General features: G+C 39.1%; 4 protein-coding genes across 10 annotated transcripts; 1 reads left to right on the top strand and 3 right to left on the bottom strand.

Annotated features, from left to right (window-relative positions):
- Positions 1 to 646: 646 nt before the first annotated feature.
- cwc15 (CWC15 spliceosome associated protein) lies at positions 647 to 3,913 on the bottom strand. Its single transcript, XM_023404667.2, has 7 exons — positions 3,827 to 3,913; positions 2,576 to 2,720; positions 2,262 to 2,374; positions 2,026 to 2,126; positions 1,827 to 1,937; positions 1,507 to 1,670; positions 647 to 1,038 (listed from the first exon to the last, which is right to left on the bottom strand). Exons 2-7 carry the CDS (start codon positions 2,704 to 2,706, stop codon positions 909 to 911), a joined length of 750 nt encoding a protein of 249 aa, XP_023260435.1. The 5' UTR covers positions 2,707 to 2,720; positions 3,827 to 3,913; the 3' UTR covers positions 647 to 908.
- A 2,457-nt stretch (positions 3,914 to 6,370) lies between these two features.
- On the top strand, positions 6,371 to 16,665 carry LOC111653967 (uncharacterized). 2 transcript variants are annotated; one of them, XM_087173577.1, is made up of 11 exons: positions 6,372 to 6,505; positions 7,197 to 7,234; positions 7,340 to 7,451; positions 7,729 to 7,806; positions 14,225 to 14,284; positions 14,477 to 14,569; positions 14,682 to 14,722; positions 15,071 to 15,698; positions 15,817 to 15,888; positions 16,057 to 16,159; positions 16,259 to 16,665. In XM_087173577.1, the coding sequence occupies exons 1-11, from the start codon at positions 6,390 to 6,392 to the stop codon at positions 16,361 to 16,363; spliced, it is 1,446 nt and encodes a 481-aa protein (XP_087029703.1). In that variant the 5' UTR covers positions 6,372 to 6,389; the 3' UTR covers positions 16,364 to 16,665. The 2 variants fall into 2 exon arrangements, with proteins under 2 accessions (XP_023260528.1, XP_087029703.1); XM_023404760.2 differs by having other exon boundaries at positions 6,371 to 6,505; positions 14,682 to 15,698.
- On the bottom strand, positions 10,132 to 13,076 carry LOC111653968 (uncharacterized). 5 transcript variants are annotated; one of them, XM_087173578.1, is made up of 3 exons: positions 12,782 to 13,076; positions 12,099 to 12,216; positions 10,132 to 11,690 (listed from the first exon to the last, which is right to left on the bottom strand). In XM_087173578.1, exon 3 carries the CDS (start codon positions 11,683 to 11,685, stop codon positions 10,387 to 10,389), a length of 1,299 nt encoding a protein of 432 aa, XP_087029704.1. In that variant the 5' UTR covers positions 11,686 to 11,690; positions 12,099 to 12,216; positions 12,782 to 13,076; the 3' UTR covers positions 10,132 to 10,386. The 5 variants fall into 5 exon arrangements, with proteins under 5 accessions (XP_087029704.1, XP_023260533.1, XP_023260531.1 ...); XM_023404765.2 differs by having other exon boundaries at positions 12,099 to 13,076; XM_023404763.2 differs by lacking the exon at positions 12,099 to 12,216 and having other exon boundaries at positions 12,774 to 13,076.
- On the bottom strand, positions 16,654 to 21,735 carry plp1b (proteolipid protein 1b). 2 transcript variants are annotated; one of them, XM_023404767.2, is made up of 7 exons: positions 21,629 to 21,735; positions 19,472 to 19,658; positions 19,213 to 19,369; positions 18,780 to 18,957; positions 18,436 to 18,509; positions 18,168 to 18,233; positions 16,654 to 17,554 (listed from the first exon to the last, which is right to left on the bottom strand). In XM_023404767.2, the coding sequence occupies exons 1-7, from the start codon at positions 21,630 to 21,632 to the stop codon at positions 17,483 to 17,485; spliced, it is 738 nt and encodes a 245-aa protein (XP_023260535.1). In that variant the 5' UTR covers positions 21,633 to 21,735; the 3' UTR covers positions 16,654 to 17,482. The 2 variants fall into 2 exon arrangements, with proteins under 2 accessions (XP_023260535.1, XP_023260534.1); XM_023404766.2 differs by lacking the exon at positions 21,629 to 21,735 and adding an exon at positions 20,032 to 20,237.

Below are 21,735 nucleotides of genomic sequence, written 5' to 3'. Positions count from 1 at the left end.
TTGAAATTGTTCAAACTATTCTGGATACTAAAATATAATGCGTAGCATATTATTGATTCAAATAATCTTAATAATAACCCTAATGCACTTCCAAATTGCAAAAAAAAACAAAACATGTGACTCTTATGCTATAATGTGGCTTGCAGAGGAACCAAACTCAGTATGTGATTTCTACATAAATCTCAACAGTGGCAGGGTCACTTCAAAGAACTCATTCATCATATAAATGTTTTGATTTTAATGTTTGATGCCAGTATTGTATTATCTCTGACAGTCCATTTAATATTTTGGTTATAGAAAACCTGAAATACAAAATTACATGAACATAATGTCCTTATAATTTGTTGGATATGCAATGTAATTAATATTCACTAAAAATGGTTACAAAACTATGATTCTGAATTAAGTTCTTCATTATCATTCTATCACCAGCTCAAGTAACTTAATTTTCCAAGGTTCAGAGCAGTTTGTATTTATATGATCATATCTAACCAATTTCATCAAAAAAACTTATATTTATCTAAGATATTGCTCACTAATGGACCATGAATAAATTCAGTACCTAGACAAGAAAAAAAATTAAGCAAAAGGTAGAATAAATACTTGAAAATCAGATCATTCTCCATATCAATCCTTCTCACAGAAATTCTTGAAACCCAAGCCATTCTTTATTCAAATTAGTAAAAAAAAAAAAAAAGGTAAAAGAAAAGAAATCCACCTTGTTTTGAGCTTTGTTCAAAGGATGTAACTCATCAACTCATTTATATACAACATTTTACCTGTTGACTGTACAGAGACTGATGCATTTAATTTTTAAATGCTAAAAAACAAATGGAAGTAGGAGATCAAAGAAATGAGATAAAAAAAAAAAAAAAAAGAAACAGTCAAATCAACACACACCAAGTACTTTACTTTACATATTTCTCCATAAATTTCTTGTGGAACTCCGAGCGCAGTGTATCATTGACGAAGCGTTTCTCTTTTCGTGCCTCGTCCACTCCTTTAGCACAGTTTTTGAACACAACATCATCATCCCACCTAGAAAGATATTAACAAATTCATTGTTGATGATTGGTGATAAATGAGGATAACATATTTCCCTCAAATACAAAACTCATATTATGCATACACTACAGGTCAAACGTTTTATAAGACCTAAAAAAAGACTAATTTTTTATTAATATTTCAGAAGCTCAAGTTCAGTGAATAAATATAAAAACAGGCCTTTTTTCTGGGATTAAGAAACAGTTTAACTTACATCTTCCCTGCAGCAATGGAAGTAAACTAAGCTGTGAACATTAATTCAAATTTAGGATTTAAGATTCCTTTTCTAAAAAAAAAAAAATCTATGATCTATTTGTCCTTTGTTTTAATTTCAAACTACAAATAGCTTACTAAATTTCAGTAACAGTAATGGAAAAATGCTGGTAATCTAAACCTTTTAACCCAAAGTCTACATGCATGTGTCAGTGTGTGTGTGTGTGTGTGTATGTGTATGTGAGGTACCTTCTCTTGACCCTGAATGTATTCTGACTCTGGTTCATCTGTTGCTGCTGTTGTTGTTGTTGTTGTTGTTGTTGCTGTTGTTGCCCCGCCAAATTAATCAATGGATTGCCACTCAAGATATTCTCCATGCGAATCCTCTCCTCCTCCGCCTTTTGCTCCCGCTCCTAAGATGGGAAAAGATATAAATTCACAAAACAAAATGGGGTAACATTTGCCTCCTCTCAAACACACATTTCATGTTTTAACTTGCTGACGTTTTTGTCAGCCCTGCTCTCGTCAGACAGCAGGTTCAAACACATCAGTCTGAAATGACACTTTACTTTGCGCTCTTGCTCTTCAGCCCGCTCCTTCTTGATCTTCTCCAGTTCTGCCAGAAGAGCTGCAGTGTCATCGTCATCACTGTCCTCCTCAGAGTCCTCGTCCTCATCATCCTATGAACAAACAAACAAACATTGGTGAGGGAGCCCAGTGAGCATTACTCAGTAAGTGTCCACTAAGTCTTAAACTGCAAGCACTTACATCAGTGAGAGGGTCATCCGCATCAAGGTTGGCTGCTGGGATCTGATCCAGTCTGGGCCTCTTTGAAGATGATGACGAAGATGATGATGATGTGGTGTGCTCTGCAAAATTACGGTCAGTGCAGCATATTAAGTAGTTGTTTCCATGGGTATAAACTTAATATAAAGTTAGTCAGAAATAGACACTAAAATAATTTTTTTATAATCAGTAAGTGTAATATCTGCAGAGACACCAACCTCTTGGTCCCCTCTCTCTGGTCTTATCACGTGCAGCTACACGCTCCCTCTCTTCCAGCTCCCTGCGGAAGTCACGGGCACGCACCTCCTCAGGGGCATCCTGGGTAGGTTGCCTGAGGTTTGGAAAACATTAGGAGGGGGAAAAAAACTGAATAAAAGAACAAATATTTTGTTTCCAGTGTATAGCCACCTTTAAAGTGAACAGTAGGTTCATAAGGTATCTTACTTATTGTAAATCAGTGCCTGGCTCCAGCAGTGCACTCAGTGACACACTGATTACAACCCACAGCTCAATTCATGTTTGATTTACTGACCTGTACTTGATCTTAGTGTGACCCGGAAGATCTCGGCTGGAATACTGCTTGGAGAGAGCACTCAGATCACCTTCTCCTTTACCTCTCCCTCCTCTCGCAGGCTCAAATGTTGGTCTTGCAGCTGTAGTCATCTTGGATGGTTGTCCTATGGCAAACACATGAAAGGAGAACAAAAAATAGCTGCAAATCAAGTACATTCCAAACAGTAGATACCAAGATCTGAGAACTCTTTTCCGCATTGATGATGACAAAGGTATCAACTTCTATTTTGATTATTGTATAATTGTATTTTTTAATAAAACATTCAAGTATTTGCTGTTTATCACTTCTCAAATATAAGGATTTGATGTTTTTCTTTATCAACTTCGACAGTAACCCAAGTAGCTTTGGATTTTTGGACTGTTGATCAGACAAAACATCTGAAGATGTAATTTTGGTTGGAGGGAAATTACAACTGGCTCGTCTCGCTATTTACTGTCATTTGATAGACGGTGTTTATCTTAAATGTCATTTGATAGACGAAACTATTAATTGAAACTATTAATTGTTAAAAATAATCAGCAGATTAATTGATAATGAAAATAACTGTTAGTTGCAGGCCCTGACACATGTGCCAAGTCAACCTCTCCATAATGAAGCAGCAATGTCCTCATTTAAACTTATTTTATGTTCCTCCTTTAAGTTTACGAAGAAAAAAAACCCATCCTGCTAACTAAAAATCAACCATGCACAATTTGTCTGCAGGAGTAGGGGAACGTTCCTTATCATTTTCAGATGATCTGATTGAGTAGTAATGTAGACGCAATTGAGCGTTATTCTGATAAAAAAAAGCTAATAAAAAACTAAATTATTATGCATGTAAGTTGTCAGACAGAAAAACATTCACTAGCAAGCTAAGCAATAAAAATTACGTAAGTAAATACTTTTAGCGGACCACAGAATAATCAGGCTATCTTCTTGCTAACCTATCGTTGGGCGACATGTAACCTACATTTTTAAACAAATTAAGCTGATAATTAATTGAATAATCGAGTGTAAAACACAAGCTAGCCTGCTAGCCGGTACAGCTACAGAGCTGTTAGCAGGCTAACCAGGTTTAACAACGGAAAACAAAGCTATTTTGCCTCTCCGACAGACTGTATACCGTGAAAGTTCAATATGAGTTGTTTAAAGAAGGTTATATTTTAAAATAAAAATAGAATCCAAATAAACCATATTTTAGAAAAATTAATTTAGAGCAATAACACTTACGAAGCTGCTACCACACGACAAAAGACCCGACACAACGCTGTACGTCACTTCCTGTAGAAAAGGTGCGTTCCAAAACACTCGGAACTGAGAAAACTTCTAAATATACTTATATATATATACTATATGCATACATATTTAGATGGTTGTTCGTTATTTAGATGTTAGTCTAATCAATTTTCAATATATGTTGCTCTGATCAGGGCATAGAATAAAAAAGAAAAAATCTACAGCTTATATATTTTTTTTCTCCTTTGCTAGCGAGAACAAGTAAAGTGTCTTCACAATAATGTGCAGTGCTGTAGTGAGGAAGGTAGGGGGCACATAGGGGTGATAAAGAAAAATCAGCCAAGCCCTGTACCTGATGCCTGTGTCCTGTTCCAAGAGGTACTCTCAGGTCCTACATGTGATGTTTCCCTTTCATCATAGAGCACAGTGTGTTAAAAGCTGGTATGCTGCCATCGTTAGCTTAGTAGAACATACAGTACTTAGACTTTTCGGTGTTATATGTATTACATGTTCATAACAGGAGTTCATAATTGGTTGCGTTGTAAATTTAATTGCATAGTTTGCACACATAATATGCAAGCCATGCAATGCAGATGCAGTACACGTGTGAGCAATAGTGAATAGATCAGGGGCAAAGTACAGGATATTTTAAAAGATTTTGAGTGGAACATACTTATATTGTTTCTGTTTATTGCATTCTCAGGCTGGTTTAAGTGTCTTAACATGAGATCTTGATCTCTTATCAAATCTTCTAGGCCAGTTTTAAAAACTTACATGGAAATAAATGTCAGTGTAAATAGCCAAACCAAAACGGCCACAGAAATTCAAGGCTGTAATGCTGTCATTAACTTCCAACTTTATTGTCCCCTAGAGGAAATTGGTCTTCAACCAGGTGAAACGTGAAACACATGAATACTTAAATATAAGATAAATAAATCATGATTAAAACACCTGAAAGAAAAACAGAAAAAAAGATGAAAGTTAATCAAAACAAAGCACATACAATCTGTAAGAACTAATATCTAGATTTTCATTCTGCTGTGAAGTCACAACACTGGTGACAATCTCAGATTTGATCAAATCAGATAGAAAATGTTTTAAATTTCACCTTGGCACATGTTAATGTTTACACCATGCATTTCAATGATACAGAAACACGGTTAAAATTTACTGTTTCTTTGCGACAGTTTTTATTGAGTAACACACCTGCTCCCATTCCACTGTGTCACTTCTATTTTCTACTCTATGTGATTTATCATGTTGATGATCTCGTTTTGTTTTGATGCTCTACTGTAGGAATACTAAGAATTTTTATTGAAGATGTTGGCTGGAGTTCAAGGAAGCAAAGGATGAGGTTCTGCTTCCACACAACATTCATATATATATATATATATATATATATATATATATGTGTAAAGTTTTATATATAGATATATAGAGGTTTTATTTTACTTGTCAAGTGTAAATGTTCTACATGACGATAAAGCCCAGAGAAGTGATGACAATGCAAAGTTCCTGCCAAAGAACAGTTTCTGGTATTTTAAGTGTGAATAGGATTTCCTGCAAACTGAACGGTGGCCTCTTTGTTTGATGTGATCTTATGTATAATCTGTGCGTGAGTGAGTGAGTGAAAGAGCAACAGAATGTGTGCTATTGCCTTCTTAAATATGTCCTTTTCAGAATAGGCTATATTTAAAGGGTCAGTTCACTCAAATTACTTAAAAAAAACATATAGTTGTATCAAACCATGTAGACAGATTTGGTTTTTGGCCTGTCTCTTAAGATTTTTCCCACCATTCTGATACAATGGAAGTGAATAGGTTGTGGTGCTCACAGCAACATTTAAAAATCAGTAGTAATGTTTCTTTCTTTGTTTTATAGTGACAATGTCCCTGATACTGCACAGACAAAACTGTAAACATTTCAGTTAGTGTGTGCGCGTGTATGTGTGTGTTCGTGTGTGTTTCATTGGAGAAGATGCACACTTTGTTTGGATGCATTTCAGCGTAAATGACAATGAAAGGTTCTGATGAAGCACTAGATTAAATTCCGGGTAGTTAAAAAGCAGGTCTCTCTTGATTCCTGGCATCATCCCTACTGGAACAGCATCTTTGTGAAGAAATATTTGTCTTTGGAGAAAAGGAAAACAACACTAAAAGGTTTCTTATGAAATGTCTTCAGTTAATGAACTGCAGGGTTTCACTTCTAGGCACATTTGAAGTATAGTAAGTGTAGTGTACAAGACTAAAGTCAGTGAGAAAAAAAACACCAGTAAGTACTAAATTACAGGGTTGGTTTAATGGTGTATGCTGTCGCACATTCAAAAAGCAGAAAGAATAATGCTTCAAAGAGCTTTTCATTTCATTATTTATTTCAGTAAAGTGTGATTGTGAAATCTTGCTGGAGAACAACTTTGGAATGTATCATTCCACACATTAACTATAAAACAATGGCATCCATGATTGTCATGTAGAGCAACCCACCCACTCACCTGATCAACCTGCATGGTAGCATCCAGGTGCAGCATTTCAGACTGGATGGAATGGGTGGAAACTAAATGACAGGGGTGCTCAGGTTGAAAAAGCTCTACCTACCTGCTTGTGTGAGACAGAGATCCAGAGGAGGTTCGACACCACTCCGCTCTGACAGCGCCAACACAGCTGACTTTAACAGGTGAGGACGCAATATGGTTCAGGAAATGATTCAACTCTACTTCTGATTTCATGTTCATTGACTATGCAAGCTAAGGGCTCATTACAAAGTAATTCTGACTTCTGACTTTGTCATTCTGAATTCTGATTTTGCTTTCATTTTCTATGCATAATGAATTTGACCTGGTTAATTGGTGCTGGCGCATCTTCAGAAAGATTGATCATAAGAGATTAAAACACTGAGTGCAGGTCAAAATGTTAAGAGGAGCACGGTGGGACGGGGAATGACACTGTAAACAGAGTGAGATCACATTCAGAGTGAAAGTGTGGACGGTGAATATGCAGTCTATGTGCAGGAACAATGTTACATAACAGGATGAAATGATCCTGTTTCAATGTTTATCTGTGCTCGTAATTCTGATCCAACCGAACATACAGTAGTTGTTCAGAGGGGTTGGTGACAGGCGATAAATACTTTTTTGTCACTTGTCCCTTTTACATTCCGAGTGAGCTATTTCCGAGCAGAATGCAGTTTTACGGGTTGTGTATTAGATGCAGGGTTATTAAACAAGTCTGTAGTCACTGGTGGAGACAGAGACAGAAAAATACTCAGACAGGACGTAAACACAGGACATAACAGTTCTGTACACAGTGATTACTGTTCTATTTGCATTGATGTTTAGAATAACCTCATCCTCAAATCATTTCATCAGGTTGAACGTCGAAGAAAATATTAGCATCATGTCAAAAGGTGAGTCACACTCAAAACCAATATTTCATCCTTTTAGTAGATTAAAAATGTCATACAAGCGTTCCTGGTATCCCAGAATATCCTGACACGGTGTGTGTGTTGTAGATGTTGACAGAAACCAGGTGTTTAGAACCACCAGGGTGCGGACTGCACTGAAGAATGATGGCAGCTGGATCCAAAAATCTAGTCAGGAAAATGATGAGCAAGATGAAGCACGGTATGCTCAGCAGTTATGGTGCAACATCAAAAACAGAGTGTTGATTTAAAGCGGTAACTGAAGCTGTCATGTCTTCCTGCATCTAACTGATGTGCTGTGGTGTAGCAAGGCGTCACTCCTACTGTATCCTCAGAAAACAACATGACAGCTCTGGGGTCTGTCTTAGTTTTGTCTAGTTTTTCTAATAGTCCTACCTCACCAGCAGCACTGTTTTTTGGAGAAAGAAATGGTGCAACGATCATGTTACACATTTATAACACCTTTCTCTGTCTTGCAGGACAGACCATGCTGTGGAGACCAAACCAGCTCCAGTCAGGAAGAAATCATATGTCCTCTCCACAGCCATGAAATATGAGTGAGTACAAATGTACAGATGTGAACATTTATTAAAAAGACTAATTATCCATTGAGAAGTAAATGGACACCAAGATTCTTACCATATTATGCAGTAAACATGTGTGATCTGATTAGGTAATATTTGGTAAACATAATTTTAACAGCTGTGTCTGAAGCAGATGCTACTAAATGTATCATTCTATCAAGTCTGACATACATATCTCTATTGTTTATAAAATGTGCGGAGACCCCATGTTGATATGAGAAACAATGTGGTGGCAGTTCTGCAAGTCAAACTTAAACTGTTCTTTGACTCTGTTGTGTCAGTGAATAATAACTCAAAATGTTTAAAGCATCAGGCACAAATCACCATCTGTGATATTAACATAAATAAACATTAACTTAACTCTGGGGCAGCTCTGCTGCATCCATAAAGACCTATAGCCTGGAGAACAATTGTTAATTTTTATACAAACCTTAACCTTTCACCTCGAGGCACAGAAACACACGACTGCTTTAACAGCTCCCTTTCTTGTGTTTCCTGTTTCCTAGTGACCATTATAAAAATGTGAATCCTCAGTTTGAACTGTACAAATATTTTACCAGCCTTAAATTTTTTGTGATCATGACAAGGTTGTGTTAAATACTAATCTCAGTGTTTTGCTGAGCATAAAACATCTGTAATGGTATTCAGCAATTATAAATGAATACAGCCATATTCAGAATTATCTACTTTATATTTAAATAGACCGTAAAGATGTTCTGAAACAGTTATTGACTGTTCCCACAGTAATTATGATTAATAACACATATAGTGTTGTTCCCTGCCAGGGTAATGTTTTTAGTTGTACCTTTTGCATTGATATTACATCACCTGACTTTAATGCGTACATGACACACACACATGCACAAGTACTAGTAAATTATTAAAGGTAAGGACACATTTGTGCTGCAAAATATTTTTTAAAAATCCTTTATTCTGGATTTTCAACCTGAGGTCACACTGTGGGCTTCCTTCTACTGAGAGCATAGAAAACAGTACATATTTGAACAAGCCTATGTATTTAGACACCCCAGGGTGCGACTTTCCTCAATAGTTCTCAAATATTTTACACAATATATTCCATTTATAGCTGTCACCAAGCACATTTTGAATACTCAAGCCAAGAAATAAAAGATTCACATCTGAAGTGAGTGAGTGGTTTCAAAGACGTTATCACTTCTCTTCCCATGTTTACCCCTCTGTTCTGTCAGTCTAGTTCACAGCAAGCTTGAATACCAAAAAGAAGCATCACTTAGCAACAAGTTTTATTAATGGATGTTGTTTTTGGAAATCCTCTGGATATTGGACCATAATAAATCTTGCCAGATTTCAACATGTGACTACATTTTTTACTTGCAATTGTGAAGTGTATCAAGATATAGATAACACTTAATGTGGCTGATTTTTGAATCTGTCCTTTTATCTCTGTTAACATTATAAGAACAACAATTCTTTTCTCTAGATCAAATCTGTAATTCAATAAATACACAGTGAATGAGTACTTGTTTGATCAGATTGAACAGAATTAGAAAGCACGCTCGGGGCACATAACTTGTAGACTTGCCCGCCGCTTGCTGTCAAGGAGCCACGAATATATAAAATCAAGCACAACACTGTCTGTATTTATACTGTTTGATGTAACTTATCGAGCTTGCTCACCGCCAATCTCATCCAAGAAAAGTGTCAGAGCTGAAGTTAAATTTGTGATACAGCAGTAGTTCCCAAATTTTTTGACTTGTGATCCCCTAAAATGAAGCAATGTCTACTTCTGGCCCCTCCTCACAGGTTATGGCTCAGTCTCTGCTCCACTAGCCCCTGTAACTCAATGCTGCCTCTCGCTCCGCCTTTCTTTCACCGGTCTTTGTGATGAAATGAAGCGTGTTCCTGGGGTTTACTTTCCATATTCTAAGACAAATCAGACTCGTCACCTGTGTTGAGACATGACATTTAGCTCACGAATGTCTAGTGATTATGGGAAATGGTGTTAAAAGCAGGTAGAAACAAAAATATTGAATAAACAACGATATTAGTAGTCACCCAAACACATGAAACCAGCCACATGACATGCTGTTGAGAAAAGCTCTGTCCCCAGCTGTATTTTACAGCTACATAGTTACAAATGTCAATGGGATTTTGAATGAGGTTCTCTTGTTTCACTTCAGTTCTCTACGCGATGAGTTGTGAACAGCTCAAAGTAAATGTGTTTTTTCCTTCCCAGATGGTTTAATTTGAAGGAGTTTGAGGTCTGAACAATAAAACAATATTCAAATAAAGAAAACATAATGCTGTACAGCAGAAACATATCCCAGAATTCTCTTTAATATTCTTTTAAAAATGTTTTGACAGTTTTACCTTGGGGCACCAGCAGGCTGTGAAACAGTATTGTGCAGCATTCAAATATTATTACTCAATTACTAAATCTGAGCACAACTTTGACGAGTAATTAATATCAACACACCCCTTTCTTCTTTGCCAACTGACAAACAGAGCACTCTGCAGGCAGGCTCTTTCCTCAGAGGTACTGATGGCTGACTGAAAGTCTTGGGTAGTAATGAGCTACAAGGAGGGTCCGGCAGCTGTGAGGTCTCCTACAGTGTGCACCCCCTGTGCTGATGTGGATAATGTGGATCCAGCCGCTGGGCCCATGCTGTGTGATGGCATTAAATGACCCTCGTTGATGACAAAGGGGTTCAGTGGGTAGATACCACATTTCCTAAAGCCTTCCTTGACAATCCTGACACCCTCGTCTTCCTTAGCTACCTGATACGTCCCTTTAAATACACCTGAGAACTCCTTCTTGCTTATTGCAAAGTGAGTATCAGTGGCACACCCATCACCTATGAGTGATGCAAAATGCTGCCTCAGGAGCACAAAGAGACCCGCGTCTAGTGGCTGCAGGACGTGAGAGCAATGAGGCGGAAGGCACAGAAGGATGACGTCCTCCTTGCGAGCTGCCTCCACCACCTCAAGGTTCACTGGCGACTTGTGGCCATCAAAAATCAGCAGCAACGGACGCTCCTTCGGTGCATGCACAAGAAAATGTTTGAGGAACCATTTCTTAAAGAGGTCAGAGTTGATACACCCCAAGTCTGACCATCCATAGAGGGCATTTGGTGGCCCTTGTGTCTTGTAGCATACTCCTCCGGGATAGGCCTTTGAGTAGATAATAAATGGGGGAATGTCCTCTCCAGCTGCGCTAAAGCAAGCCAGGACGGAGATGTGGTCCCTCGAGCTTGGCATTGGCTTGTAGCCCAGACTGGCAGGTTTGGGGAGAATCACCCTCTTCCTGCCCAGCTGAAAGCCTGTCTCATTGCAGTTGAAGATTTGGTGAGGCTTGTCTCTGAGTCCGTGAGTGTCTATGACAGTGCTCAGTAAATTAAAAAACTGATCCACCGCTTCTTTTCTCACACATACTGTCCTCCCACGGACAACATTGTCTGCTGGCTGAATGGTAATATTCTTTTCTTGCCGTTTTCTAAAATTGAGCCACCAGGTCTGGCCCAGTTTGGAAAATGCCACCCTCCGATGCTGCCGTTTATAAATGGATGAGGCAAAGGACACCAGCTGCTGCTTAGTAAGTGGGAATCCATGCTTGGACATGTACAAGGAGAACTCCACTAACAGCTCCTCATCTGCAGAGGTTATAAGCTGAGCTGGCCCGCTGCGACTCCCTGGTGTCACCCGTCCACTGACTCTGTCCCCCAGTGAAGATTTAGGGACTCCAAATTCTTTGGCAGCCTGTCTCACCGTGCACCTCCCCGACTTCACCTCGATCAGTGCACGTTCCATGGCCTCCTCTGTCCACTTCTTCTTCTTCTTCCTCCCGATTTTGTCAAGATGATTTCTCGACGGCATTTTTTCTAGGATGGCACAGGAAATGCAGGCATGAATCATGTATTAAACCAATACGATAGCAACAAATGAATATTTATTATTAAAATCACAAAACCAGATATAACCAATAATAGCTAAACACTTGTCCACACTTTCACCTTGCCAAAAATGAGCCACGCATACAGCTCTATCTGGCCCTTTTCCTGTCTTGCAAAGGGATCATGTCACTGCTTCCTTCTGATCTAAGTTTTGTTAACAAAAAGGCTGTCCTATATGTTGTGTCTTACTGATGCAATGCTTAAGAACCAGAGCAACAGGACCTCCTGCATACAGCATTTATTTTCACTGCATACTGGATGGATGCACAAGGCTGACATTGGCATATGATTTGCTAGTTTAAGTGGAATTTAAATAAAACTAAAAATATATCTCACCTGATTCTCTGTTGCTACACCACTCAAAGGCATTAAAAACCCAAGTCCCCCTTTCGGATGAACTTCTAATCAATTTATGAAGACAGAAAGAGCAGTCATTGTGCCAATTTTAGTCCATCTAGAACACACGAACCAACTCTAGATCAAAAACTGCCATTCACGGACTTATTAAATCAGTTTCACGCCAATAAAACGTTAATTTTATTAGAGAGGACAGAAATAAATGCTGCATTTTCTTCGTCCATGCCACAGATATCCACACCTAGATGTAAAATACCTGCAACAGTGCAGACTAGTCAACCCTGAAATGGATTACACACGGATTGTATGAACACTGTTAAAGATCCTGCTCAGATCTGTCTGACTTTCATTGCAAATTATCAAAACAAAACAAGGAGACTTCACTGACAAGTTTTTAAAACTGACTCCATATTAATCTTGTCCAGGTTTACCTGAATTTTGACTTGATTGTTGCCTAAATGCAGAAAAACAGTGACAGTGCTAGTAATAATAGTTGGTAAATAATCTAAAATCATCTAGATACTCATACTAATTTAACCTCAGGTTCGTGATGAAGGCACCCGTTAATTAAGCTACTAAAAATGATACTGTAGATGCACTTTCTGTCACAGACAAAGCTGTCTTTATCCGTAGAGAAACTCTTAAAAGACTCACTGACTTACTGGTCTTGAGGTCGTCGTACTAAGTTTTAAAGGGGGACAGAAAACAACTCGTCCTGTGTTGGTTGTTGTGACGCCGCGGACCGCAACGCTTCTGTTTGGAAATTAACGTTACAACAATGTGAAGTCTGGTGGTTTTTTGAAACAAAATTACGATTAAAAACACAAACCATGTGGCAATGTTTGTTGTGCAGTCGTTTCTACATGTCTGCCAGTTGCACAAAGTTGAAATTACGCGGTTACACTTTACGTTGACCATGCATTTTCATGCCTAGCATGTTATGCTGCTTCCCAAGTCAGTAGACAGCGGAACAGGACCGGAAGTTCAGTGAAGCGGTCTTCAAAATAAAATATGAAAGTTCCCGTTACCAAAATAAGTGTCCGACTCTACAGATACACAGATAAATTCAATAAATCGCATCACAATGCTCAAATGCACGTGAAAACCATTGCTACAAAAGGGATAATGTGGAAATTTTAAGAAATGAATAAAAGTAAAATAAAACATTTAATGCAAAGGTTTTCCCTAAATATATATATCCATTCCATTTTTAATTTTTAGTGTTATTTAACACTATCTTACCTAGTTATATATAGAGTATTTGATCATTTATGTACTATTCTGTGTTTTTGATTAATAGGCATAAAACTCATTGACCTATTAAGGTACTCATTTGTATACACCGCCGTCAGTCGTTCATTTTAGTAAATAATGAGTGAAGCACTTGACATACTTTCAGTGTTTAAGCTTCAAGTGGATAAATACCTTTCAATCAGCTGTAAAAATGCAGACAAATCAAGAGTTACATCAGTATCATAATTGATGCATAATTGACTTGAGTCCAAGTTTATGTGCCTCTAGTGTATTACCAAGAATTGTAATGAACAAGAGACACAAACTGGGACTAAATTGAATACATGTAACTGGATCACATTCCTTGTTCAACAAAACAACTCGGTGATAGTTACATTGTTAATATTGTATTGTTATGTAACATTGTGTTGACATTTAAGGGTCTATTTGTCAGCCTTGCTTCATCAATTAAAGTAGCTTTTATTTTACCACTCGGCTCATATGCTGGTGTCCTATAAAAGTACAGTGTAATAAGTTATGCTCACCTTCTACTGCAGGTCACTGTTTTTCAAATTTAACACTTTTTGGTGGAGGCCGTAGATGAATCTCTCACATATATAAAACTAGAAATAGTGTCATATTTTGTAATATTGTAAATTTACTTTATCCATTGCCCAACCCTTGACATCAGATCTGAGATCCATCCTTGAAGTTGAAACATATGGAACATTTGGCTTTGATAGCAATTATAAGATAAAGAATTTTTAGGCTGATGAAGCTGATGTTAATTGGTAATTAATAATTTGCATCTGTTTTGTATTTTGCTACAAGTTTATAAATGCCCAGGTGTGTTTCTTATTCTTACCCTGTAGATCAGTAGATTCTCCACTGAGCCCTCCTCTCGAAAAGACACAGCTCTCTCCATCTGAAGGGTCTGTATATGCTGAATTTTAATTGATAGTAAACCATGAACAACTACACCGTACTCCTCTACAAATCCACTTGTATCAAAGTTTGCATTATTAATCTCAGTTGAGCCTGAACCTTTAAATCAAATTATGAAATGCTGGTGATGGTAGATGTATTTATATTGCAAATTCATTATTTTTTGTTCTTTGCTTTAGTGATTCAGCTAATCAGGCAAATGCTGATGTTATTCCTCTCCAAAATGATGCTCAGCCTGAGGGGTCAACAGTGGAGACCGCAGACTATACAAAGTTAGTATATGAGAGCATCTCTCCACTGACTGTAAATACAAGTATGACATTTAAAGATGCTAAAGATCTTTTTTTTAATCATATAATTAGTAATAAATGACTTCCATTACAGGCCCCAAGCAGCCACAGAAGAACTTATCCAAAATGGTAAAGTACAAATAGAAAAAATTGTTGCCAACACAGCTGCAGAAATCTCTGACGTGGCTGGTACAGGGGAGAGTAAAGACCCTGCAGAGGTCCCTGCTGCTCTTGCAGTGGAACTGAAAGCTCAAGAGGAACCTTCAGTTGAAACAGACCCAGCAAATGAGGCACATTTGGAGGATGCAGGAGTAGAATCAACTGAACCATCTGCAGAGGGGAGTTCTAACAAATGTCCTCCAGAACATGCTGCAGAAGATATTTTTAAAGCCGTAGCTGTGGTTGTGGTGGAGTCATCACCTGATACGATTGATGTGATTCATACAACACCAGGAGAAGAGGCTGCTCTCCAAAACCACGTGGAAGCAGACCCTGACTTACCGGTTCAATCTGTATCCGAATCACCCACTCACTGTGCTACAGAAACTGCTGCAGAGGGGAGTTGTGAGAGATGTCCTCCAGAACAAAGTACAGAAGAAATTGTTGAAGCTGTAGCTGAGGTTGTGGTGGAGTCATCACCAGAGACCCCTGCTGTAAATAATGCAACACCAAGAGACAAGGCTGCTCTACAAGGCACTGTGGAACCAATCCTTGATGCTGTATCTGAATCACCCACTCAGTCTGCTGCCGAAACTACAGTCAACCGTGTAGAGTCTGAAGTTGAGTCTGCAGCTCCAACAGAACCGGATTTAAAGGTCAGCTCTGAAGAGGTAATTGAGTGTGAAATCCAGCCTGTTAATAACACTGTTGTCGAACAAAGTGCTGAGCCAGCATCTGAGAATTCAGCAGTTGGTGTGATGGAGTTGAGCATCGAGGATGCTCTTGAACCTGCTTCAGACACTGGAGCAGATAAGTTATGTGACAGAGCCATTGAACTGACAGATGAATTAGATGTTGAGCCGCCCACAGCTGAAGCTGTTCCTACACCTGTGGAAGATCCAAAACAATCCCACTCAGAGGAGTCAAAAGTGAACCAGTCCGATACCGACACGTTAGTAAGCTCTTATTAAACCAGACAATCACACCCACTGTTTTCCATATAATATTCACATGTTTTTGTTTGTGCTATGAAATGCATCTTATTGTTTGCTGATGACTTACTTCTGTAGCGCTGAAATGTTTCAAAAGCCCAGGGAGGAGCTACCATCCAAACACACTCTGAAGGACACCAGGTACACCAGGTAACATCTCACTGTAAAGACCACAAAATTGGAATTTCAAACCTTATTTTAGTTATACAAAGTGAACACTTTAGTAGTAGTGCAACACATTTTCATGGAACAGACCCAAAATTCATACAAGAAGATTAAATTGGCTGATAATCTTTTCTCACTTTCTCTCTACTGCAGTGATGGCAGAGCTATTTGTTCATTCTGTGACCAAGTAATTGATGGAAACATCAAGATCTCACTCAATGAGCCTCTGGTGACCTGCCACCCTGACTGTCTGCAGGTTTGTCCTTTCAGTTAGGAAAGATACTGTTCTTACCGTATGTATATTGATTGACACACTCCTGTCATTGCATAATGTTAATGTTGATATGTTTTGCAGTGTGGAGTGTGTGCTAAGGTCCTGGGAGATCTGCTGACCCCAATGTTCCTGCATGACCAAGTGATCCACTGTGGTGGCTGCTTTGCAAAAGCTTTCAAGGCCTGAAACCTAACTGGGACAAACATGTTGTTGGAAGACTCAAAGCATACCGTGATTAATGTGTTGTACGGGCTGAGAACCTCACCACTGTTGCCTTAACTCAGTTTTCTGTCTTTTGACCCAATTTTCCTACAAAAGGTTTTTTAGGACATAAGAACTCTGCAAAAAGGTTTGGCTGCAGCAAATTATTTATTACTTTAACTGCCAAAATGCTTGAATGAAATACTTTGCGGACAACAAGAGTGCTTTTATTGCAAGATGCTGTATAAGGTTAAAATAAAATCCCAGTTCAATGCTTCAGATTTAAATGGTTTAATAAGCCTTAATTTCAAATGAGCACAAACACTAAGTAGCAGGGCTACACATCAAACACTTGGAGGCAAGTTATTAAAGCATCAACACCTCAGTGACATAAAAACAGCTTATTTTAAGCAGTAACTGAAAAACCTCCATGAAATGCATACAAATATTGTTTCCCCCCCTACACATTGGGATTTAAACAAAGCAAAAATGCATTATGAGGGAATGCAAAGTGCATCTATTGTAAGCGAAAGCAAACAGGGAGATGGGAGGACACATTTAACCTTTGCAGAGAACTTTGGTACGTTCAGCTTCACTTGCTTTAGTTCACACAATGTTGATACACAAGATGGTAATAATGAGGCACCAACAAAATCATATTCAGAACCTATGTATGCATCAGTAAGCACTGAATGGTGTACAGGCAGTTATGATTTGCGAGGCAAGCTGTCATTACTCTTAATTATTCATGAAACATCATACATCACAATCTGACAACAGCATCGGCACCAATGAAGCCTCAGAGGAAGGAAAAATGAGAGAAACAACCTGCAAGATGAAAATGAACAACAAAGCGAAGAGAATCATCTGAGAGAACGTTTTGAGGAGAAGATCAGAGCTCACTGCTGGGGGTGAATCATCTTCATCTCTCTGTCTGTTGTTCATACAAAACAGTGATGAGAAACACTTGTCTGTTATTGGACAGGTCTAAAGAAATAGTAGCAGGTGATCCAGGTTTGAAAGTTGCTGTTCCCAAGAGAATGAATGGAAATCAAGCGTTCTTAAAGCCAGAAGATTGGGCTGACTGGGATGGAGATGTTGTACTTAGCGGATTCCTTTCCTGCCCAGAAACCGCAAGACTGCATAGTTGTAGGTTGTAGGAACCAGATACAGAAACTGCAAAGAAGACAACGCAAAAAACGATGAAAAATGTGGTTTGCACATACGTGCTGGGATAATATTAAAAAGCATGGACAGGCAAACTGGTAACATTCATTTGGCTCCACTACAAAGGTTAAAAAAAAAATCATCTTTTTAAAGGGTCAGTTCATCCAAATGATAAAAAAAAAAATAGTGGTGTCTAGCTGTACAGGAAGTTTGGGTTTCAGATAGGGTTTGCGGTGATCACAATGGGAACTAAGACAACATCCCTGTTGTCAGATAATCCACATACTTTGCTGAGACCCCTGTTCATAGGAACTATTTGCTCAGTAGAAAGTTGTGTTAAAACTCTCCAGAGCAAGGCCTGTGGATCATAGACATGGACATTGTTTTTGGAGAGAGGTGTTGAGTTATTTTTTAAAGCTACTTAAAACACCATAAACTAAATTTCTTACATTGTCTTTGGGTGACAGCCAAAATCTCAGAGATAGACATTATGAAATGTGACCAAATAAAACCAAAACTATCTGGATTGCTAAATACCACAAAATATCTCTTTGTTATAATTTGGGTGAGCTGATGCTTTAAATGTTGCTGGTATTATCCTGACCAGAAAAGTATTGCTCACCAGTGCTAAAAGAGTGACTCCAGCACCAGCAAATGCAGCTATGAACAAGTCATAGGTGACGTAGAACTGTAAGATATAAGAAACACAGGTCTGTTTAATATATATTCAGAGAATTGAACCAGTCCCTTGTTTGTTTGCATCATTCCTTTGTACAAAATACTCACACACGCATTAATAATTTAGAATTGATTGTACGTTGCAGACTAATTTTACTGTGAAGATGCTGACATAAAATACTGAATATTGGATATTGGATTCTTCTACTCACTTCGCTGGTTTTGCAAATAGATGCCAAGGTCATTCCACAAGCCTTGCCAGGCATCGCATTCCAGGGAAGAAGACCTTAAATGAAGACATGACGTAAGTGATGTATCTCTTACTATTGCTGAATGATGATGAGTTGTGAAGCATTTAAGTTCCTGCTTGTACACAACACATCACAGAACCACAAGTAACAAAATAAACATAAAGGCATAGTTATCTTAATTATTTCATAACTAATTCAACAAGCAGTTTTGCATCCGCTCCCCAATGATTAATTCATTGCTTTCAAGGACACATTAACATTCTCATCAGGTGGACATGTGGTCACTCATTATAAGAACAACGCACCATACTGCCTGGCGTCCATGCAAATCCAGCCATGTTGATTAATGCTGGGGGTTGTTTCAGCCAGGATGTTGATGTTGTGGCAGGTCTGCTCCATGTTGAACAAGAAGAAGACTGGGATAGCAGTGAAGGCAAACACTGCCAGCCAGATGAAGGCCAAGATGTACGTCACTATGATAAACTGTTGAGAAAATAAGTGCAGCACATAAGGTCAGAGAAATGTGGCGTGGAAACTCAAGTCTCAGTATGATAAATGTGCTGTCATTAAATCAGCTATCAACCATAATTCACGGTTCTGTGTAGAAATGGTAGAAACACAGAGCATTTCATTGAGGTTAGGAGCTAAAACAAACCAGAATTCAGAATTTTAGTAATGGCCTGATGTCATATTTCCACTCCCCCTTTATCTCCTCCCCCACTCTCCCTCCCCCATTACCGTCAGGCTGAGGCAGCGGCCACATTGGGTGCTCCTGAATTCACCGAAGGTCTGCTTAACAGCGCTTGTGGTGTAGAAGCCCTCAGCGAGCAGCAGGATGCCGTAGAGGAAGAAAAATGATGCCAGGCCATAGATCACATACTGGAAATATTTGATACTGAGATAGTCACAGGGAGAAATCAGTCAGACAGTTGAAATGAAGACATTCTTGAGAGGTCAGAAATCACAATTTTAGAGAATTTAATGCAGTATCACTCACAAGGAGGCCATGACCTCATAGTCCTGAATGTTGCGGGCGAAGTAAGTCGAGACGAGGACTTCGGTCTGGGCCAAAGCTTCGTGCCCACAGCCACAAAATAACGCCATGCCAGCATAGCACAGCAAGGTGGCCACCAGGGATGGGTAGGGCACTGCCCCAATGCACCGGATACAGCAATCATAACAACCTGAGGGGGCATAATATATCAGCACACAGGCGGCACACACCGCACATATTACCACACAACACATCTATGCCACGGTGGGGAACCCTTTCACCCTGTCAGGGAGTTATGAAAAAGGCCTTGCTCTGTCTGCAAATCCATGAGCACACACCAAGCTCCACCAACAGGCAAAAAAGCAACAGAAAAAAAATTAGACAGCAGGGATAAACAAGAGTTCAAGCAGCGATTCCCAATAAAGCGTCCAAACAAAACAGTCACCACTGACTTCACGACAATATCATGCACTTCTTCAAGTGTAAGCTGTGCTGTTGAAGCAGGTAGCAAATATCCAGAGTGTTAATAAATGCATTGGCAGAAATGGGATAGAGGAAAGCACCTAAGGCTTTGCAAAGCCAAGGCTGCCTGACCGGAAACATTTGCTGCTTCTGATCGTGTACTCCACAACAAGAAAGATCCCAGTGCCAACCAGTGATGTACAATGCTGCCTACAAGGTATTGCTACTGTAAAATAAGCCTCTCTGCGCTGATTTCATCCGTATGTGAAAGCTCCTCTGCTCGTACCAGCACCTCACAGCTGAACCCCTACTAACTCAGGTCCAGCCCTCTTTCTCCAGAGGTTACTGGCGTCACCAGGCGAGCGAGAGATGGTGGTGAAACACTGGCTTCAGGGCCCTGAGGAAAGAGCTTCTCTTTGTGGCTGCAAATACAATATCCTTTGTCTTTGCCACGATTAGGGGGGGAACAAAGGGCAGCGATGTCAAACAAACAAAGACCATAGTGCCACAATACACACATACACAGTAGTATGTGCTGACAGGGGGGTCACCAGGATCGTCTTAACACCACTGGCAATGTCACTACTCAGGCCATCCTCCATCCACAGCTGGCTGAGACTGGTACCATGGCACTGAGTGTCAATGCCGGCGGGGGCTGAGTTCAAGTGTTCAAAGAGTGGGTGGAAGCATAATGAACGAGAGGGGCAATTTGAATATCTTCACAACAACAACAACAACAACAACAACAACAACAACAACAACAAAACAACCCCACTCAAAACTACGATTACACATTGTGAAATTCTTAAGTGCCTTAGGTGATTATATCAGTGTGACAAATCATTTCTGAAAATCACAAATGATAGGATTTTAGTTGGAGGAACACAGGCTGTGAGTTAAACAAACTGCCACTAAAGTATAAATAGCAACAGCAGGAAGACTGAGTCCCAAAAATGATAGTGCCTGCAGACGCCCACGCTTCAGCTGTGCCCTGCTGCAACAGTGATGCAGTGATAGAGTGATACAGGCCATCATAACCTCTATCTCAAGTCAGTGCAAAAGGTATCTGAGCATTTCACAGTAGATACCAGATAATCAACCATGATGGCAAAGCTGTTTAAAAATGTATGAAAGTTAAAGTACAAGTTGTTTGTCAGTGAGAAACAAATGTTGGCACAAGTTGTTTGGGTCCGCAGTTCTCATGGAAAGTTGCTAATTTATGCCAGTGGCACATGTGGGAGTTTCTGACCTCTTTCACATGAGTGACCTGGCATGACCTTGGCATGATGAGAGTCTCTATCCATCTTTGTCAGCCACTCAGATTCCAGTCTAGTTTATGGTTAAAAGGGTCAGGGGAGGTAATCTTCTGAAATTACCTCCTTCTTCTGAAATCCTCATTAAGTCTTAAACTATGTTGTATATTAAGAACAAGGGCAAACAGTGAATCAGTGATGGTCAATAATCCATTCAATCCATATAAAATGATCAATAATCCATATGTGGATTTCAAAATACTTTTAATAAATGAAAACACAGGGTTAATTTGCAGCAAATCTTGCCCACAGTGCATGAGGTCAACATGATGTCAAAAGACAGAAAGGACATATTAAAAGCAACGTTAGTAAGTTATTGAAATTCACATTTTCAAATCACATTAATAATAGATGATAAGAGTTATTAAAAATTCTATGCACTCACCCATGTCCAGAAAGAAGTGTGGGGTTATTGAAGTTTTGCTGGGTGGCTTTGTGACTGTGATATGAGGATATGAGAAGTTATTCCCCGCCACTCCTATATGAATCTGA

Source organism: Seriola lalandi, unplaced genomic scaffold (assembly GCF_002814215.2).
Source record: "Seriola lalandi dorsalis isolate HSWRI2012SDOR001 ecotype SW California unplaced genomic scaffold, Sedor1 jcf7180002054256, whole genome shotgun sequence".
In the NCBI taxonomy this organism is placed as follows: domain Eukaryota; kingdom Metazoa; phylum Chordata; class Actinopteri; order Carangiformes; family Carangidae; genus Seriola; species Seriola lalandi.
This window is presented reverse-complemented; position numbering and strand designations above follow the sequence as displayed.